Raw genomic sequence first — 22,504 nt, forward strand, 5'->3', positions numbered from 1 at the left:
GGAAGAATAAAGTAGGGCGTGTCTAATGCTCTCCTAAACATAAACTTAGATCTAAGCATTAGTCATGGGTGGGGAGCATTTGGCCCTCCCAGATATTGTGGACTCCAACTCCCATCAGCCCCAGCCAACGTGGCCAATGATGAGGGGTAATGGGGTCCAGCAACATAACAAAAGCCACAGGTTCCCTACTGTTGCCTCAGGTCTCATGGCGGAAGACAGCTCCCAGTCACCCCAGAATTGTCTTCGTCCCAGGAATTTCACACCTCACATCCAGGTGGTTTTCACTCCCAAGATGTGGGTGCCATCTTCCTCAGTGGTGGGAATACAGGGAACTGACTTATACTGAATTAACACCCTTGTCCCTTGTTCCTTACTGTTTGCACTGACTGGCAGCTGCTTTGTATGGCTTCAGAGATTCTGGATTTTGAGATTCTGGAAACTGAACTCGGAATCTTTTGCATGCAAAGCATGAGATCTGCCACAGAGCTACAGCCCCCAGAACCTAGAGCACACAATATATTGGTCCAGAACATACGAGGTTTGTGTCAAAAGGTCAAATTCTCCCGGCTATGTGAATCCCTTGTTCCAAAAAGTAATGTGTGACCATTTTATTATCAGCTAATATTTCTTTGCCTTCCAGTGTCCACATTTAAATTCTGTATAACCTCATACTCGGTTTTAATCATTATGCTCTTGGGGATTAGCAAGAGTTTATCTTTTGATATTAAAATGGTTTCAGATTCATTGTCTTGCCTCCATTTCCTGAAAGGGTCATGGTTTCAGTTGCCCATATGTTCTCTCTCTCTTTCTCTCCCCCCCCCCCAAATAGCGAGCACAGTTCTATCAAATCGTGCAGAGACTATATGCAGTTCTGCAGTAATTAATTTGAGAGTGGAGCCAGAGAGAGACCAATAGGTCTGTGGCAGATAAGTGCCTGACGAAACATTTCAGGATTCTTCTCATAGAAATCTAATTTTGAACTCCCTCACCCTTTTCTTTAGTTTGAAAGCATCTTGCTATTTTCCATCTCAGCTTACAAATGAAATGCTTAAAAAATGTGCCCAGTAGCGCTTGAAAAGATTGTGCGCATAGCAAAGCGCAGTTTCATTCATGACTATTTTACATGATTCTTCCACTAGAGGGGAATGGGAAGCTATGCTCCATAATTATTGAATTAAATGGTGTCTGGAATATAAAATAAAGATCCTAAAGAAATTTTGCTCTGGCCTTTATCTTTTGTTAAAAGGGAGAGCTGAAGGGAGAAAATTAGGCTGGGATTCCAAAGCATTCACTGGTCCATTACAGTTCAGGAAATCAGTATGGAGCCTCCCCATAGTTCTCCCCAGCTGTGTATGGCCTTGAGCATTGTGGCATCAGTCTGAAGCAGTCATCTAGGTAGAGTTTATTATAGGATTAAGATGATGCATGAGCTAGTTTCCTTATCCTTAAGCTTGTATGCCAGCTGCAGACCCTGCTCTGTGAGAGAGATTGCCTGGCCACAGTTATCCATGCTCTGGTGACTTCCAGGTCAGGTGTCTTCAACCTTTTCAGACCCAGGACACAATTTCAACCCAAACATGCCTTTGGGGTCCCATCTCTTAATCTTTCAGATGCATATATTTGCATGGTCGTAGTGCTCCTGCTGCAACCCACCTTGGATGAGGCTGCGGCCAGCTATTGAGTCGCGACCTACCAGTTGAAAGCCAGTGCTAGACGCCACTGTAATGTGTTCTACGCTGGGCCTCTTTTGAAGGTTGTTCAGTCCCAAGTAAAGCTGCTAGGCTACTAACTGGGACCAGTGGCCAAAAACGTATTTCTCATTAGTCTTAGAACAACTTCATGGACTGCTGGTTTGTTTCTGGGCTCGATTCAGAAGTATAAATAAACATATAGAGTATATAAATAAGTATTCCTTGGGAAGAAATCTGCAACGGGAGTGATCGGACCTGAAGCCCGGGGGAGAGAAAAAGCCCCTCAGTCTGCCAATATTTGCCTTTGTGAAGTGAAAGAGCAAGCTGGCACTCCCCCCCTGCACCATGCAGTTAAGATTGAATATGCCCAGACCCCTTTGGACTGAGGTATCTAAGAGGAGTCAGCCCTCCACCTTACACTGGACATGAATCTTTGCTTCACAAGTTTCCATTAGCAGTGATTTGCACTGTGGCTGCTTCATGTCTTAACATTGTAAGCTAGATTGGGTTTTTGTTAACAGCTGGACCGCCTGTGTGAATGCTAAATCTTTTTGGTTGCACATTACAAAAGATAACGTGTAAGATAATGGTGTGTCTGTGTTCACATTTCATATGAAGGTTCATTTTGTGTGATGAAAGGACCGAAATAAATTATAAATAAAGCCATGCATACTGGTGAGAGTTTTCTTTTACATGCTCTAATGCAAGGTTTCCCAAACTTGGGTATCCAGCTGTTTTTAGACTACAACTCCCATTATCCTTTACCACTGGTCCTGCTAGCTAGGAATGATGGTTGTAGTCCAGAAACAGCTGGAGACCCAAGTTTGGGAAGTCCTGCTGTAATGTAGAGGAATGCATTTTAAGTTTAAGGTAGGGAGACCTGTTCTTAAGTATTATGCGTCTGTTTTCTAGCTCCCTCGGGCTTGCTGTGGCCCCTCGTGTACGATTTCTTCAGAAGTTGCAGAAGAAAACGCCTGAGAATGAGCCTGAAAAAGAAAGACCATTGCAGCAAACAGATGAGCCCCAAAATGCCCCATTTTCTGTAAGCAACGATGATGTAGAGAAATGCAGAGCACTCTTCAGCGAAACAGCCGTGTTGGGAGGAGATGAGGACATAGAAGATAGTGAAACTGAGGACGATGCATCACAGGCTCAGACTGAGACTGAAGAAGAGCCCTTAGCCGTCAAGGGTTCGGAAGCTGAACGCCTGCAGTTCTTTGAAGAGGGCGATAGTGATGATGATGACACTAAGGATCTCGATGTGCTGACGGTGAAACGGCGGAATGTCTTTGGCTTGGAACCAGGAGAAAAAGTAGCACCAGTAAGTTTTTTTCTTTCATTAAAAGTTCGATTTTGTTGCTATTGTTGTTGATGTACCAGTAACTCAGAGTTAGCCAGCATGGTGCCCTCCATACATCTGCCATCATTCCTGATGATTGGCCTGGCTAATGGGAGTTGTAGGCCAAAACAGGGAAGTGTCTCCCATGCCTGTTTTTGTGTGTTGTACAGGAAACCACAGATATAATTGGAAGGACCATTCGACAGGTTATTAGGAATGGAGGACAATTTAATTTGGTCTGCATTTGAAAGCAGATTGACCAAATTTGCATTCACCAGACTAGTAGATACACAGCTATCCTTCAGATTGCCCACATCGCTGGGTTTTGTGGTGCAATTCCATCTTTTTAAGAAAGCATATAAAATGGGGAAATGTATTTTCAAGTGCAAATTTTGGTGCATTTTTTCCCCTTTAAAGTTCCTTGAAACACCACTGAATGAACATATAATTGGGAACATGCAAAGCAGACATTGCTCTGTCCATCTCTACAGATTACAAATCGAGAATGGTGCTCATAGGCCTCCCCCCCACACATCCAGAAGTGCTTGTTTCCAAACACTTTTAGTTTCTTTATTCAAAATGCTTTTTGTGGGCAGTGACACATGAACTTGTGTGTGTAAGACAACTCAGATTTTTCTCTGTGGAAAGCTGGATTTGGTGACCTATATAAATGCTGGCCACATGACCCGGAAGCTGTACGCCGGCTCCCTCGGCCAATAAAGCGAGATGAGCACCGCAACCCCAGAGTCGTCCGCGACTGGACCTAATGGTCAGGGTTCCCTTTACCCATTTACCTATAAATCACTCATACTAGTAAGATTTGCATATATTTTCTCATTTTGATGACACCATTCTGCATGTGCTAATCAGAGTGGCAAAGGCTACAGCATCACCTACTACTTTCAAGTCAAACTTCATTGCTTTAGTGGGCTAGAAACATCCTTTTCCCTGCCCCACCTCAAGAAATATCAGGTTCCTCACAAAGTTATGGTATAGCGTTTTCTGGTTTAGGAACTCTGGGAGCATTCCATCATGGAAGCACATTACCTAAGCCTCTTCCCATCCTGGTCGTTGGCTAATATAGCACTAAAAATAATTTCTCTAATCTCTGATATGGCAGCCAGCCAACCAGCCCCGCCTTCCTAGGGAAACGCTGCTTGCACTTAATCCATATTATCCAGCATTTGGCTATGACAGTTCCCAGTGGCCAAGAGGAAGAGTTGTGAGGAAGATCATAAAAACAGCTTGTTGGATCACGCTAGTGGTCAATCTAGTCCAGCAACTTGTTCTCACAGTGGCCAACCAGATACCTGTGGGGAGCCGGCAAGCAGGACATGTGTGCAGCAGTACTCTCCCCATCTGCCACTTCCAAAAACTGGTACTCATAAGCGTACTGTCTCGGACAGTGGAAGTAGAACACAACCATCATCATAGCTGTCAACTTTTCCCTTTTATTGCGAGGAATCCTATTCGGAATAAGGGAATTTCCCTTTAAAAAAGGGGAAAGTTGACAGCTGTGCATCATGGTTAGTAGCCACTGATGGAATTGCCCTCCATAAATTTGTCTAATCTTCTTTTAAAGCCATCCAAGTTGGGGACCATCAGTGCCTCCTGTGAAACTTTTTTTTAAAATACTCTTTTCAACAGCTCAGTTCTGTGGCATAACATCTCAAAATGTTATTTGTGTTAATATAAGTATTCATCATAGACTTGGTTTTTTCCAAGACTTTTGCTTTCAGGAATTCTTCCAATAACCGGGTGGCATATTGCTTATTAAAGCACAGTGTTAATGGTTTATATTCTCCTATTTCAGCACTCTCATAGATATTTGGATCTTGGTATTGCTTTAAGAATGAAGAGATGATACAGCTTTTATTTCATTAGAGAGAAATAGGTGCAGTAGATTTGATGCATAAAAAGCATACAACATAAGTTATACTTTGCGCTTTCAACTTGTGATTCCTTTATTCTTCCCTTTTGAAAAGTTTTAATTGGTGAGAACATTGACACGCTTTATTTTTCTCGAGGTAGATGAGTGCATGGAATCATCTTTGCCGAGAAAAAAATAATTGCCTAAATGGGGAAAATACATATTATGAAATACATAAAAGGCCAGAAAAGTTCAGCTTATGAGCTTGCACTGAAGGATTAAGGAAGAAACTCATGCTCTTTATGGCTTTTTAGTATGAGAGAGTATGGCTTAGCTTTTGGGTGCTTGCCTTCTATGAATGAGAGCAAGGAAAGAAGTAAGGTTCAAAATGGTACTGAAAATAAATAAGTAAGTACAACTTTAATAATGCAACAGGCTCAACACATGTCCCTGGAAATGTTTCAGTTACTTGCGTTCCAGAAAACCAGCATCTCATCAGCTTGAGGGAGTTTTTCAGTGGAAACCACACAATATGGGGAACACTTGATCTGAAACTTGCTGGACATTTTACCATAGTATCATTTTGCAGCTTGCCACTTTTTTTGGGGGGGGGGGTTGTACTTGGTGTATCCCACCCTCTTTTCCCTCTCCCTTTTTCATATGAATAACACAGTCATCTGAACCTATGCCTATCTAAGGTAGGGGTGAGAAATTGAGAATACAGATATTGGGGGGAGCCTATTTACCTTATTGAACAGGGATGGGGAATCTTCATCTCAATCCTGTAGCCCGCCAGCCTTCCCCATTTGACCAGTGAGACTGTTTCCCCTAAACCATACCTGCCTCCCTTGCATCTGATATCATGTTGGGTATCACACTTGGTCACCATCTTCCCCTCATCCCCAAGGGCCAACTTTAACAGATGGGTAGGACGACTCACCTGTCAATCACCTGATCTCATTATAATACCAGTTGATTGGCAAGTGAGCGGTCCCACCAGCTCGTCAAATCTGGCCAAGTAGTGGGAGGTAAAGATCTGGTCTGCTGGGCTAAAAACATTTCTCTCCTCCGAATTAAAACTTCAGAACAGGAAAACATAACGAGGTAAATATGTGATATCTTCCTCAATGATTTTTCACAAAATGTCTGGCCCGTGAGGTGATTATTACATTGCAGAGTGGGGTCAGGTGGAGAGCCTTGACATTTCTTTCAGAAGTAAGAGAAATTGCAGAGATACACTGCATGTCAAAACTAGCTTCTTCTATTTTTAGCCTTTAAGAAAAATCAGTTCCATTTGGCACATATTTTTCTTACATTGACAACTCATTTACTAAGTTGTCATGGAAGCAACAAGTTGCTTTATTTATTTTGTGGGGTTTTTTTTAAAGTCTGTGCTATCTTTCCCCACCCAACAATCTGTTGGAATTAGTCTTGAAGTCAGCACTATTATGGGTTGCCATTGTTCTGATAGTCTGCTGAGAAAAGCAGAATTTTGTCTTTAAATGGATTTGGAAGGTGCTTCTTTGTTAAAAGGAGAGCTATTTCCTCTATGTCATGTTGGTCGTTAAGTGTCAGGAAGTTCTACAGTTGGCCAGCTTATTTACAAAGAGCCCTTAAAAGTGTTCCAGTTCAATTTTAAGTAGTTGTGATCATGTAATAGTTAATTTACACAATATTAAAAAGTAGAAACCAGCAAAGAAACAAAATAAACTCCAAACCCCATATCATAGTTTTTCTGAAGAAAGCATGAGGCAGCCAGAAGGAAAATTCCCCATCTTCCTTGCCAGCTCCAAGCTGGGCTCCCTAATCACCCCTGGTTTTCAGGCTGTGGATCTTTACAGCATTAGTTATGTCCGTTCTTTGAAATTTAGGTAATAATGACCGTAGGAATTGCTTGCATCAGATTCATTTTCCCTCATCTGAAATTATCCGCTTTCTTCTATAGTGGATTTATCTCAAGGACTTTGCCTTTAGATCGCAGTGCTGACTGACTTCATTTTCCTGTAATAAGGGAAATGTGATTACTTAAACTGCACTGTCCAAGTCTATCACAAATTGGAGTTTATAAAAGGTATGTGACTTTCTTAGAACTACTTGTCTGTGTTATTGAATGTTGAATTTATGTAAGTTGACAGCTAAGGTTAGAATGCATATGGAAAGAGACAGTTCAAATAAAATGAACTGTTTTATTAGTCACAGAGCTTCAGCCAGTCCTTTAAATTTCTCTGAACTACTGTGTGCCCTTTCCCCTCTTTTTTGCATCCCCTCTCTCCCTTTATTTGAAACAACAAATGAAGACCAGAACTGTGGCTTTGTACTTGGCCTGTTAGAGCAGAGACGCGTGACTGAAGGGAGAAGGGTCTGAAGTCTTGGGGGACAGTTTTAAAGCTGAAATTGAATGCTGTAAGTGGGGGACCAGCTACTTCTGTCTTAAATGACATAGTAAGGCAGTAAAGTGGTTTGGATGTAACACCAACCCATAGTGTAGTGCAAGGGTCAGCAAAGTTTTTGTGGCAAAGTGTTCACTGTCCCGCAGATACCGTGGTGGGCCGGAGTGTGCATGCGCATGCATGCATGTGCAAACGCTGTTTCCGGTGCTCCTGGTACGGAGGAGCCGTGTGCAGCTTCCCATTGGCTGCAGGAACTTCCTGCAGCCAATGGGAAGCTGTCCTGCATCACAGAAGGTGGTCCCAGCTCTGCTCTGCACCGGTTTAGCGCGGTGCATGGGAGCCAACCAAGTGGGCAGCGGGGGTCCCCGAGCCGGCGGTGGGCACCCATGGGTTGGTTAAATGACCCCCCATGGCCCCCTTGTGGCCCATGGGCCTTAGGTTGCCGACCCCTGGTTTAGTGCCACAAGGACGATTTTCAAGGAACTTTTAGTTTGTTCACTCTCCTCGAGGAAGAGGAGGAGTTGAGAACCTTTTGCTTCCATTTTACATTAACTATAGGTTGCCTTGTTACCTGAATCCGACAAATTGTATTTAATCTTAACTATTGTTTGTTTAAATGAATAAACTACAAGCCATAGTTTAAGAAGCTGACAACAAACCACAGTTAAGATTAACATTACATCTCAACCTCAGCTGTAGTTAGTCTAAAACTGAAGCATAAGTTTCTGATTTCCTTGAATTTTGGCTTGGCTCATCCTTGTAATGTTAATTCATGGTTTACCATTTGTGGAAACCGGGCTGATGTCTGTTGCTTGGACATGAACATGAACACCAGCTTGATAACTATACAGAGTGATAGGTTGTTAATTGTGTCTGAGGTGGTATGGAGAGGTGTTACTTTTGGGAAGGCCAATTCACACAATGCCAGTTATCACTGATTGAAAACCAAGTGATAAAAATACAGTTGTTGATGTTCAATAGTTTGCTTGGAAATGCTGCTTGCTTATAACTTTCCATTTGATGATTCCTAATGGACCTATTTGCTTCCTCTTTTGAAAACTTTACAAGAACACACAAGTTCCATAAAAGTAGAATGTGTTGTGTGGGCTTTGCAAATAGGAGAACTCGTTCTTTTGAAAAGGTGGCTCTGCGGCTGTGCTGTTTTAATTAGAGGAATTCTTGCATTGCTGAAAATCTACAGAGTGCTTTTGTTGTTGTTGTTGTCATGCTTTTTATGCTACATTGAAATTATAATGGAGTGGTTTATTTCCTAAAAAGTACAAATCACTCAAACAGTAAAATGTTAGCAAAAAGAATCTGTCTTGAATTTTTTATGGCTTGGTAGTTAGATGCAGTTACAGCTGAGCATCAGGAGGGGTCTAAGGCTCCAGGCAGATATCCTCAGCTCAGTTTCAGGCTCTTGAGAGGGATGGAGGAGCATGTGGCAGGATGTGGTAATTTCACATTGAAACTAGTCTTCCAAGACTAGTAAATTGTGGAGTTCACCAGCTAGTAACAAAAGTAAGCTTTCACTACCCAAAGGAGTCTCAAAGCGGCTAACATTCTCCTTTCCCTTCCTCCTCCACAACAAACACTCTGTGAGGTGAGTGGGGCTGAGAGACTTCAAAGAAGTATGACTAGCCCAAGGTCACCCAGCAGCTGCATGTGGAGGAGCGGAGACGTGAACCCGGTTCACCAGATACGAGTCTACCGCTCTTAACCACTACACCACACTGGTGGTATATAGAACATAGTTTGAACCCAGAATATTTATGGTCTGAAACGAAAGCGCTGAGGGTTACTCATCTGAATAAGGTGGATACTCAAATAAAAAAGGAGTCATGCTCCCCTCTTTGATGTGGTTCTACCCCCTACCCTGCCATGCGGGAATCCCTTGCAGACAACCATAGTGCCTAGAGACAGACAGTCAGGTTGTGCATCCATAGCAGTGACCAGATCAGCTAGGAAGAGCGCAGAGAGAAGAAACACCATGGTGCGTCTGCACCAGCAAAATCAGATGCCTTCATCTGCCCCAGCTGCAACAAAACATGTCTCTCCCATGTCAGCCTCTACAGCCACAGCAAGCGCTGTATTTCTTGCAACGGTGTGACTTTACTCCCAATGGCTATTCCAATGTCTCTCGAGACAGATGGATGCTGGCAGTACTCCCTTGAGTTCATTTTTTTGGGAGGTCGTATGTGTAGGAACCTGACCCATCTAGCCCAGCATCCTGTTCTCACCGTGGTCAATCAGAGCCTTTCACAGACTCCATTACAGAGAATAGAAGATGCCCCAAAGAATCATGCTGACAGCATTATAACAGCTGGTATAACATGGTTCTTCAGTAACCTACTTTTTCTCGGTGAAGTGCATTTGTCACACCTTTAGAGCATTTAATAGAATTTAGGTTTTGGTAGTTTCTTGGACATGTTCGGAAAGTCTCAGGAGGAGAATAACTAATGAACAGAAGTACTTTCAAAGCCACGTAAAGTCCCTCCCCCACTTTGGTTCATCCTGATGCCGTTTTGGCATACCATGCAAGTCGCACCAAGCCCTTTCAGAGTTCCGCTGCTTGCATTGTATATAAAAACTGCCAGAACCAAACACACACCCTCCTTGACCAGCATTGCAGCAATCTTAGACACAGCAGCACCCATACAGCTGATGATAAGTGTAAGTGGGACCTAAGTTTCTGGATAAGTGGTAAATCTTAGGATTTGTCCTCACTTGTGGAGGACCTTAATGCTATTTATATTAGCGTCTATGGGTAAAAAAGTATAACAATGGTGGTGAATTTTTAAAATGGCAAGGGAAATTACTAGGAAGAAGTAATGATAGGAATAACAAAGCCTTACGGCCTTTTAAATATGCAGTGAGTGGGGCAAAGGACGCAACAACAGTATGTAGGAGGAATACGTAGGACTCGAGCAAGAGGAGCAACTAATTGAAATGTTGAATGGAGAAAATGTGATGAAGACAGCCCTACCAATTAAATAAAGCTTTAAAAAAACTTACGAAACACGTATTTCCTTGACAGACTTTCTATAACTCTATTAAATATGGGAAAGAGAGAGTAGGAGTTGGTGATGTATTTTGATGGAATAATGAAAAGAGAGAAATTGTTGGCTTAAATATTGGGCATACAATCTAACAAGGCAAGTGATTTTTATTTTTCAAAGCAGGCCGAATCTCAGCCTGCCACATCGGCGTGTGGCTTCTAAACCTCAGGTTGTACAACAGCAATCTGTTGGCATCCGTCTGTGTCAAGAGACAGTGGAAGAGTGTGCGTTCAGGGGTGAAGTCAAACTGTTGGAGAGTTCCAGCACCTGCTGTAGCTGCAGAGACCAATACGGGAGAGACATGTTTTATTGCAGCTGGAGCAGATGAAGGTGTCCGATTTCGCTGGTGCAGATGCATCATATTGTTTCTTTTCTCTGCGCTCCTCCCGGCAGTCATTTCTCCTCTGGTCATTGCTGTGGATACACAACCTGACTGTCTCCAGGCTCTGTAGTCATCTGCAAGGCAGAGTTAATGTTGCCAGCCTTCAGGTCATGTTTGCAGACATCGTTATAACACAGAGTTGGTCTGCCAACAGGCCTAGTGCCCAGAGCCAGCTTCCTGTAAATAAAGCCCACCCTTAGGGGTCCTTCCATCTTCCATTCTGTGTACATGACCAAGCCAGCCTAGACATCATTGAGGTGGAAGTGTGAACATGCTGGGAAGGTGGGCTTGGAAGAGCACATATTTGTTTGAGACCTTGTCCTGCCATGTGATGCCTCAAATCTTCCTGACATAGTGCAGATGGAAGTCATTGAGGATTCGCTTCTGGCGGGTGTAAGTTGCCCATGACTCACTTCCATAAAGCAGCATTCTCAACTCACAAGCCTGGCAGACCTTCATCTTGGTATTGGTCATCAGCACCACATTCTACCATACTGTTCTGATTGCTCCCTCCTGCGTTGTTTCTGCTGCATTAGAAGCACCGAAGTGAACTCTCTGGGGTGCAAGCCTGGGCAGTGAGCCCAGATGACAAGGCACACACCCCGCTTCTGCCTCATTGATGTAATCCAAAGGAAAGCAAAACAGAACATTTGGCACCAGCTTGTCTGCAGGAGTTGCTGGAAGGAGGTGCACAAGGCACCATCCAACCGCCTCATGGACTCCACTCCAGATTTAATAATAATTTTTATCAATTTTCAATTGCAACCCAATAATATCCTCATTATAACAATACCAATGTATAATACAATTATTAATGCCAATCGTTCAAATACCGAATTATATAATTTAGATAAAGTTGCCCCCCCACGTGCTAGATTTGATGGATTGATTATTTGATTTATTTCTGCATTCCAAAATCTTATTAATTTCCATTACATTCCAGTCATAATAATAATCCCTTATACAACAACTGGAATATTAATAGCTTCTGTTCGTGTTGACACATTAAATGATTTATAATGCTACAACTGAGAAACTCAAACTATATCCTTGTTCTTCCTGTGTGTGGCAATTATTCTGTCCATTGTGTTTATTCCTGTCCTTGCAAGATGTTATGTCTTTCAATCCCCTGGTTGTTGCTGTTATCCGTCATGCCTTGGGTGGAGCTGATATCCCATTGTTGTTCCAGAAATTTCTCCATCACTCTATCCTATGCTTCGTTGTTTTGCAACTTTAACAACAGCTGCAAAAGTCACTCTGTCCCAATATCCTCTCCAGATTTATGTAGTGTTTACTCCTTGGCCTTTTATTCTCCCGAAGATGTCCTGTAAGGCTGTCGATAGAGATTATTCCTCAGGATTTACTCCCAAAGCCTTTCCTACAAATGCATATAGCCACAAGACAGTAGAGGTTTAAGGTCAGAGTTTTCCTTCTCCTAGGTGGGCTACCTTTCCAGGTTAACAAGCCCCATCTACAGGGAAATGAATTCCCTCTACTTCAAGAAAAATCCTCCTTAGAATGCATCTCCATCTTTCAAACCATCAGTGTTCCCCCCCCCCTTTCATTTTATATTTTTAGGCACTCCTGCTTCATCTTTCTCAAGAAAGGGAGCTTGTTAAAGTTGGCTGCTTTGAACCATGCTACCTGCAAAAAGTTTGTAGAAATAGATGGATGGATCGGTAGATAGTTTAGAGATTTATTTTTCTCTCTCCTCCATGCTGTTAGATACTTGGTTGGCCAGCAGTGTTAATTGATCTTACAATCAGCCTAGCATTTCTTGCCTCTTATGATGTGGAAAGAATAATTCACATTTAATTTAATTTTTTTGATATCTTTATCAAAGTATTTCTCAAGCTGTGTAGTGTCCTTTGTAGAGAGGTTCAGTTCCTACTGTGGAGCAGATACTTGCTGTCAGATTCGATAAAGCTTTAAGAATGTTATCTGCAAGCTGATGGAAAAAGATTATTTCAGGCAATAATTCATCAGGTGTTTTTGTATGTGAGAGAGATCCTGAAAGAGAGTGGTATGTCTAGACATCGTTAAAAACATAAGAATGTGACTTAACGAGTGAGGTTTTGAAAAACAGTTCAAAATTACAGGCAACTCCGTGTTTGCAAGGGGGTTGTATTCTGGGTCATCGTTCATCAGCAGTCGCGCATAAGCCCATTCTGCCCCTGCCCCATTCCTCTGCCTTCTGTGGCCGAAAGCAGCTCACACATTGGCGGTGGTGTGCAATATGGTTGTTCCCTGTATGACAGGTTGCACCCAGTGTTAGCTGATGGACATGACTAATTTAGGTACAATGATTTCAGTGGATCTAACTCTGAGTAGAACTTAGTTGGAAAAATCATTGTATCTTGTAGATGGAATAATAATTAGCTCGGAATAACCTGTTTATGACCACAGTTGGGATTTAAGGAATAATTACTGCGTTTGATGAAGGCCTATCTAGTCAGGCATTAATCTTCTGCCGCTGGTCTGTCATTTGCTTCCAGCAAGTCACGATATTGGATCCCAGTGGCATGGGATCCCATTTTGTTATTTATTCTTCTCTTAACACTTTGCAAACGTGTCCAAGATACTACAAAAAACTGTATTCCCTCAAAGGCCTTAAGGTGTGATACTTCCATTTCACTAAATCCATATACTGTAGTGAAATCAGCTGCCATCGTTGTTCAAAGAGGCCAACTCTTGTTGTTCAATTAATTTGTAGTTTTGATACTGTTATGACATGATTTTGACTTTGACTTGTTTTGAGAGAGAGAGAGAGAAAGAGAGAGAGAGAGAGACAGACATTCATTCTCATATTTTGTATTAATTGAGTTGCTTTTGGTTAAATTGCTTTCTGTTAGCAGATTTGGACTTCCCCTGCAAAGGAAAAGCAGGATATAAGCAATGAATGAAATGAAATATATAGACTTGATTTAGGTTGCTCACAAGTAGTATATACAATCTGCTTTGTTGTTTAGTCGTTTAGTCGTGTCCAACTCTTTGTGACCCCATGGACCAGAGCACGCCAGGCACTCTTGTCGTCCACTGCCTCCCGCAGTTTGGTCAGACTCATGTCGGTAGCTTCGAGAACACTGTCCAACCATCTCGTCCTCTGTCGTCCCCTTCTCCTTGTGCCCTCCATCTTTCCCAGCATCAGGGTCTTTTCCAGGGAGTCTTCTCTTCTCATGAGGTGGCCAAAGTATTGGAGCCTCAGCTTCAGGATCTGTCCTTCCAGTGAGCACTCAGGGCTGATTTCCTTAAGAATGGATAGGTTTGATATTCTTGCAGTCCATGGGACTCTCAAGAGTCTCCTCCAGCACCATAATTCAATCTGCTAGGTTGTTTCAAGTGTATTACTATTGTCTAATATTTAGATGGTCGTGTAAGGAACAAATGAGGATCTCTCTCCCCCCCCCCCACTTTGGGGACCTAGGTTTTAATATGTGTTCTTGTTCTCACTTTTAATGTGGCATTGCAGCCGAATTGTGCTAATGTCTCAGTAAATTACTGTAGCGAGTGCATCACACCATAACACAAGAGGACAATTAATGTGCTACTTTTTAATTGCTTAGTGATGATTAATGGGACGCCTATATATGGTACTTGGCTTGTTCCGTAGTTGGGGGCAATTATAATTCTGCTTACTCCTGCCTCCAGAAACCCACTAGTTCATAAACCTGTGTCACATCTCCCACCAGGCTAAAATTGGGCAGCTGTTTAGGCCTTCCTTCATAAGGAAGATAGCCTAGTCTCCCTATCAAGAGGGGAGAGCACCAGGAGTTCTGAGTAATGGGACTAGGGATTTGACTGGCCAAGGGGGAAGCCACACACTGTGGCACACGTGGGATTGCTACTGAAAATGTCACCCTCATGTCCCTTCCTTCCTTTTGCTCTGTGTTTCCTGGTGGAGTGAGAAAATACACACAACAGTAACTGAAACCTATATGTTATATGGGGGGAGAGGGGTGATGGTTTCCGCAGCAGCTCCACGCCTGCTGCAACATGTGACTTTACTCCAAAACTGATTTAACTATTTGTGTCCGGATAGCGGGGTTTCTGCTGTAATAGATATTTCCTTCCACTGCGGTTTGTTCTTTCCCAGTGTCTTTGAGAATGTCGCTGAGTCAGTGTGCCTTTGAAAACTGCAGCTTGTTTATTAAGCTGATTTAAAAACAGATCTGCTTTAACCTTGCAAATATACTTACCGAAATGTCCTTCTTGGTTACGTATTGTTTTTAATAAGCTCAGCCACAGCAGCAAGGAATAAATAGGTATGATGGAAATAAACTGTGCTCTATTCTTAGATATCTTCCTTGCTCACCCTCAGTGATTTTTGGGGGCAAAAATGTAGACGTTTGGTTGACCTTGTGTGCCTGCAATTCACACAGAAATTATAATTTCTGACCTAGACCAAAGCATGCTAAAAGCATTTTTTCTGCAAAACCAGCTTCATAAAATGACAAAGGAGGCACTCAGTATTTTCATCCGACACTCATAACTGGGCCTTTTATCTGATTGTAATCTCCCCTGATTTTTTTTGTTTCTGGTAGTGAAGCTACCCTTGCATCAGTTTCTGATTCCTGGATGACACCCCCAGTGATATTTGTGAGTGAAGCAGATGCATTATTGCATTCCAGTGCCGCCTCAAACGTGCACCAGTTTTTAGATTGGTGTATCAGAGAGAGAGAGAGAGGGAATGCACATCCTTTTTTTTTGGAATAAAGATACATCGAGTCTCTTGCTAGTTTTATGTAAAATATATAACTGGCTGAACCTAGTCTCACCAGGTTCCTGAATTTGTTTACAACAAATGCCTTAGGGTTGCATCCAACATTGTCATTCTACTTGTTCAACAGACCAAGTTGGAGAACCCTCAGGAACATTTTTTTTTGGGGGGGGGCATGTAGGAAGAGGAAGGGGAAGTCCCATAGCACAATTGGAACATAACTCTTGCAGCATTGGATACTACCCAAAGTTTTTGAATGCATTGCTGCCCACCCCCAAATCATTTTTTTTCATTTCATTTAACTTTTAATTTGTATACCGCCTTTTTTTACATTTCTGTACACAAGGTGGTTTGCAAGCTGAAGAAACAACAAAATTTACAACAACACGCACCTTATAACAATCTGATCCAATACAAAAAGTCAAAAACATAACTTTAAAATAAACAACTTATATCATATACAATAATATTCAATACTCCATTAGAACATAATAGCACGCAATAAAAAAAATATCAGCATATAATAATTAAATAGAAATTCACTCTTAACAGTCACAATAAATCTGAAGTATCTGGTTCCACCCCCCCGAAAGAATTTATTGGATTTTAATAACAAAAATACACAAAACACAAATACATACACTACAAAAACCACACAAAATAGACACAAACAAAACAGTTATTTACTCATCCTTATCCTCTTTATAATCCTAAAATTGGGACTTCCTCACATCCTCTCTTTTGCGTTCATTTCTAATCTTGTTTAGTAACTTTGTAACATTGTAAAATCTACTTTCTTACCTCTAATCTTAGTCTTACAATTATAATCAACATATCTTAAATCTTAAATCTTATTCTTATTAAATAAAACATCAAATTCCACATCACAACTTTTTATCCTCTCTTCACTTAACTTTGTTATGCTGTAGCCTATATTTCTTCTGATTCCAAATTCAAATATATAAATAAGCAACACATATTAACAAGTACCTAAGTATTTCTTCCATTCTCATAGTCCGTTTTCCCTCTGGTATCAGAGTGCCGTGGTCAGCCTTTATAGTATCCCCATTAATTCATACTTTACCCCACCCCCCTCCTGACCATCATCACCCTTCCCTTTACCTTTCCCATCCCCCACAAGTCTGTTGTGATATTATTACATGCCGAGCTGCAAACGCTGAAGCAGCGAGGTCGGCATTACTATTGTGTCTGTTTTTATCCTGTGGGAAAGCTACCAGTCCTACCAGCTTTCTCACACATGTGATGTTTTTTTTTTACTGTACTGTTGTATTTTACTTTCAGTTCTGGCTCGAGAGATGCTGGACGCCATTACAGACAGCTCTGAAATCATGAGCTGGCTAGCAGACACATATTCTGCATTTTAACTGCAATAAAGTAGTTTTAGCCTTACTGGCTCGTGTGTGTTGTTCTTCAAGCTGGGGAACAATCACATATTACTAATGTGCGCCTGGACTCGAGTAGCCAGGAGGGCACGCAAGCTTCGTTCCTGCCTGGGGGTCAGTCTAACAACTTGCCCCTCCGGGACGTTTCATAACATTCCCCCCCAGCATTCCTCCAATCCAGTTTCTTCTTCCTTCATGTTCAGTTTTGCTTCTTTTCCTTGTGTATTTCCTTCAATTGTAGCTTCCTCTCCTCCAGAATGTGGCATTCTTCTTGATAAGTAGTTTATCACAAAGTATCTTTCCTTCACTCTCAGCTCCGTATTGCATTTTCCATAGTTGTTGTTCTCAAACCTCTGGGCTGCCACCCCAGGGGTTCACTGTACTGTCCAAACTATGGGCTCCCCGCCTCTCACGCCAGGGAAGCCTTTCTTGTTTCCACCTTGTGTATCCTCCTCTTCAGAAAATTCCTCTGGATCGGCAATCTTTCCATCCTTTCCATCGAGTGGGTATATAGAACAGTTCTTCAAAGTAGTTCCAATCTGGGTAAACTTGTCTATAACATTCTGCTGAAGTAGTTACAATTCAAACAACAGTCTTTCCTGGAGTGTGTCATTGTTGAGTCTAGCACTTCAAGGACACCGTGGGATTTAAGTAGGCAGGAAGTGATGGGGTCTCAGTATTTTTACATCTGCGCAATCCAAACCAAAGCCGCCATTCCTTGCCTGACCCAGACTCCTTAACCAGAGGGTTAGCGGTATCTCTCCTTTTAATTTATAGTCCGCAAGAAGAAGTAAATCAAACTCCCAATCTTCCCCCCAAACAGGGTTTTCTAAAGTATACAAAATCAGTGTTAAACTTTAAAGCAAGTCTTAAGCGGCTCCAGCTCCATTAACACATGAAAGCTCATACCACTGACAAACTGGTTTGGTCTCTATGGTGCTACTGGAAGGATTTTTATTTTATTTTGTTTTGTTTCAAATAAATAAGTACTAACTATAATAAATAAAAATAATGGCAAGTCACACAATGCATAAACTACCACAATACACACAAAACCATGTAAAAGGAGCAAATTAAGAAACAAGGACACACAACTTGTAAAATTATTTTTAAAAGTCATTATGTGGCAGTGGCCCACAGTACAACAATTAGACAATATCTATGCAGGAAAAATGTATGCATTATTGTGTCATAAATGGGTTTTTTGCAGTAAATACATAGATTGGGTTGCCTGAGAGGATGACAAAATAAACTCAGTGTAGGAACAAGCCTTTGTATGAAAGCCTATTTTGCTTCCCCAATTGCAAATTGAAATAACCTATATGCAGAGTCAAGTGAGGGGCATTTATTAAGAATTTCTTGATGCCATTTTTATAAAGTGCTTTTTAAAAAACACTTTTGTATTTACAGTTCCCCTTGACCCTTGTCTTTCACCCTTGGGCTTCATTTTCTTAAAGCATGAGCCATGAATGTCAGTTACATTTAAGATTTCACACACCATATAACTAGGAACTTTGTGGAAATGCCCTCATCAGAAGACACAGCTATTTAAAACTCTGAAGTAGAAAATTGGGTTTAGCTTTACACTTTTAAGCCACTCTGTTGCTTGGAGTAGCATTTATCAAGCTAATATTGGAGCAAAACAATTTGGCAAATGTCTGCAGCATAACAGTGGCAGGAAAAAAAGGGAAAATCTCCAAGAGCCTTTTCCCAAATGTGTTTGGCCTGGAAGAAATCTCACAGAAAAGGCTTGGAGTTTTCTCTTCTTCCACACCCTGCCAGTCAGTGGTGTGTTCCTGCTTTTGCGGTTAGCAACATAATATTTGCCACAAACATCCAGCTCCAGCTCCCTTGTTAGTGGAACTGGGAAGTGTTACAGAGGCATCAGTTCTTAGTTTAATATAATGACTGTTGAAAACAAGAAGCTGAAATCTGTCTTGATACTTGGAGTAGAATCTGGCTCTTCCCCATAGCAAGCACATTATTGTCTGTCTGTTTTGCAGGTTAGTCATACCTAAAAAATATTAAATACATAAGTTTTTGTTTGTAAAACATTGCTCGCCCCTTTACTTCGACTTCACTTAACCACAGCTCTATTCTTGACTTGCAGTGAGAGTTCACACAGGATAATTTAAGGGTCAGCTGTCTAATGCAGCAAAAGTTGTGGTTACGTTATTAGGCAGCCTCGGGTAAATTCTGTCGCTTTGAGCTTTTGTAGGGCAACTATTTAAATTTTACAGAACATTGCCACTTTGACACTTGGCCATGGAGAAAATCTAAATTGAGCTGCGCTCTTGGGAAATGAGCAGTTCTGAAACACTCTCTTGAACGAAGGCATCCTTCTTTAATAAGAGAACCCTTTCCCAAGTTTTCTCATTTTTGGTATGTAAAGGCTTGCAATTGTTTTGCTTTTATCATAAATACCTAGAGGTGATAGAGATATTCTTTACTAACAAAATAATGTACCAAATGGTGAGATTGTAATGTGAAACAACTGTTCTTTTTCTTGTTCATCTGTTTGCCTGCCCTTTTGTCTCTGCTTCCAGCTGTATTAAGGTGGTCAGTGCCTGGTTCACACATAACACTATGCCACTGTTTGTTTAACAAACAGCAATTATTATTATTATTATTATTATTAGTAGTAGTAGTAGTAGTAGTAGTAGTAGTATGCCACCCATCTCACTGGGTTACCCCAGCCACTCTGTGTGGCTCCCAATAGAATATTAAAAACACAATAAAACATCAAACATTAAAAACTTCTGCTTTCAGATGTCTTCTAAAAGTCAAATAGTTGTTTATTTCATTAGCAACCACTCCCAGTTACCAGTCTAGCATCCATATTCTGGATTAGTTGTGGTTTTCAAGTCACCTTCAAAGGTAGCCCCACGTAGAGTGCATTGCAGTAGTCCAAGTGGGAGATAACCAGAGCTTGTACCACTCTGGTGAGACAGTCTGTGGGCAGGTAGGGTCTCAGCCGGCATACCAATTGGAGCTGGTAGACAGAATTGACCACAGTCTTATCACACAAAACCATGGCATGATCTCCAATGTTCATTTTGTTGTCCAGCTGCTCTTGACGCATGCATTTGTATTCTGGTGAGTGTCTTAGGAGAAGTACTTGAAGTAAACCATGGCTAAAGAAGGGGGTTGGGTTCAAACTGTGCCTATTATTATTATTATTATTTATCACCATCATTATTATTTCTATTGTAAAAAAGCAAGCTGCTTAGACATTGTGGCAGCCATAACCTAGGTTTAAGGTGCTGTTTGACTATTAGGTTATATATCTGAGTTTCTAACACTGTTTCTTAGTCATAATCTCACCGCCCGCCCCCCCCCCCATTTCATTGTACCATGACAGTCCCTACCTTGAAAACCATGACATTGGTGGGGAACCTCTGGTCCTCCAGATGCTGTTGGACTACAACTACCATAACCCCTCATCAGTGGCCAAGCTGGCTGGAGCTGATGGTTGTAGTCCAACAATATCTGGGGAGCAGTATCTGGGGAGCTCTACATTATGATCATCTGAGCTTCATGGTGTGGGTGAGCTCTGCGTGGGGCTGTCTTTGAAGGTGATTCAGAACTACAACTAATCCCAGAATGCGGCTGCCAGACTGGAACCATATAACACCAGTCCTAAAAGATCTAAATTAGCTCCCAGTACATTTCTGAGCACAATTCAAAGTGTTGGTGGTGTCCTTTGAAGCCCTAAATGGCTTCAGCTCTGTATACCTGAAGGTACGCCTTCACTCCCATCGTTCTGCTCGGACACTGAGATTTAGCTCCAAAGCCCTTCTGGCAGTTCCTTCACTGTGAGAAGTGAAGTTAGAGAACCAAGAAGACGACCTTCTTTGTAGTCACACCTGCCCTGTGGAACACCCTCCCAGCAAGACGGCAAGGAAGATATAGGCCCATCAGTTTTTTCTTCAAACTGTTGGCCTTCAAGGCAAGAAAAGATGCTTAACTTTCACGGACCATAATTGTATAATCCATTTTCCTTCTCTGAAATTCCATCGACATATAGTGCTACTAAGCTTTTGAATGTCCAGAGCTTAAAATGGCTCCAGTGCAAAATTGAAATTCTGTGCTTGTGCCGTGAAACATGGGGCATCTGAATGTCACATTGCACATGAGGAAATAGTGTCCTTTCATTTCAATAGGATTGTGGGGATAATAACATTGTGATTTATAGTTGTCATAAGGAGAAGGCCAGCAGGTTGCTTAGAGATGAATTGAAATTTACCCTGTTTCCTCATCTGTTTGAAATTAATTTGCTGGCCTGCCGGACTACTTAGCCTTTCCAAAGAACCACATCCATTTACAAATTTAGAACTTTTCAAGTTGCCATTAAATCCATTATTTGGGGAAAGCCAAGCTTGTACTAGGTAAGCCTATGCTCAGTAGCCAGCTTTCCATAGTATCGTTCAGCAATTCTATTTGCATATGAAAACCTAATGCTAGATGCAGAAATTTCTGCAGCAGGCTGTTCAGTACTTTCTCCCATCTGTCCGACTATGAATAAGGGGAGGTAATGATGTAGATAGGATAGGATTGAGTAGGTAAAGTCTATTCCCCATCAGGGTCAGAATGTGTGTCCCTTCCTGCATGTCTTTGTGGGAGAATGGGTCATTGAGAGCAGAGAGATGCATCTTGCCCCTTCCTTCCTGTCTCCATCAGCAGAACTCACACTCTGCTCTTCATCTGTTTCTTCATAAGAAGTTAGACTGCAAAAAGAATAGCTGGGGAATTGTTAACCAGCAGGGTTAACAAACTCACTTGCTTAACCCTCATAACAATGGACCTCCTCTGGCATTTCACTTTGAACAAAGATGGCACCATTCGCTTTACAATCCTAAGGCTCACATTCCTGATACTAGGAGGGAAAGTGTAAGGTTTTTTAAATACCCCCCTCCCACACACACATGTCACATTTAATGCTATGCCATACAGCAGGGGCGCGGGCAACCTTTTTGGCTACATGGGCAAAAATGGCTAGAGAGAAGTTCACCCTCACCCACAATTATACTAGAACCCAAGGTCATACTGAATGTGGCAATATTTGGTTAGACAAAAGGAGGTACTTCTTCACACAGCACATAGTTAAACTAAAGAACTGACTGTCACAAGATGCATCAATGGTCACCAACTTGGATGGCCTCAAAAGGGGTTGTAGACAACTTCACACTAGCCACGATGGCTGTGTGCTACCCCCACTGCCTCTGAATACTAGTTGCTAGGAATCCAGAATGCTAGACTAGATGGCCTTTGGTCTGATACAGCACATCTTCCTTATGTTTATAATTTTTGGAACTGTCAAGATAGTAAGATTTTAAAATGGAGCAAATCATTTTTGCCATTACTTTCTTTTCTGGCATTTCCCCTTCATAGTTAGAAACCTAGCCTTTAGAACCTCCACCTTTTGTCAGTAATAAAACGTTATATCCTTAACTTCTTTGTACTCTGAATTGGCAAAAAAAGCACATTCTATGAGATGATAAAAGCTTTTTGATTTTGCTCCAACTGTCGTGTGGGAGATGGGCTGGGCAAAAGCTGCAAAACTGCTTATAAGGTCAGTTAACTTTCAGAATGTTGCAGCCCTAGACTGATGATCAGAAGCTTCAAATTCTATCACAGGGCTGAAGAGGAGATA

General features: G+C 41.7%; 1 protein-coding gene across 1 annotated transcript in view; it reads left to right on the forward strand.

Annotated features, from left to right (window-relative positions):
* Nucleotides 1–22,504, forward strand: part of DDX10 (DEAD-box helicase 10) — a 151,909-nt gene that overhangs the window by 41,760 nt on the left and 87,645 nt on the right. Inside the window, exon 13 of the mRNA XM_033146258.1 lies at nucleotides 2,604–3,012. Coding sequence (XP_033002149.1) covers nucleotides 2,604–3,012 — 409 coding nt within the window. The remainder of the gene's footprint in view (nucleotides 1–2,603; nucleotides 3,013–22,504) is intronic.

This window comes from Lacerta agilis, chromosome 4 (genome assembly GCF_009819535.1).
Source record: "Lacerta agilis isolate rLacAgi1 chromosome 4, rLacAgi1.pri, whole genome shotgun sequence".
Lineage (NCBI taxonomy): Eukaryota > Metazoa > Chordata > Lepidosauria > Squamata > Lacertidae > Lacerta > Lacerta agilis.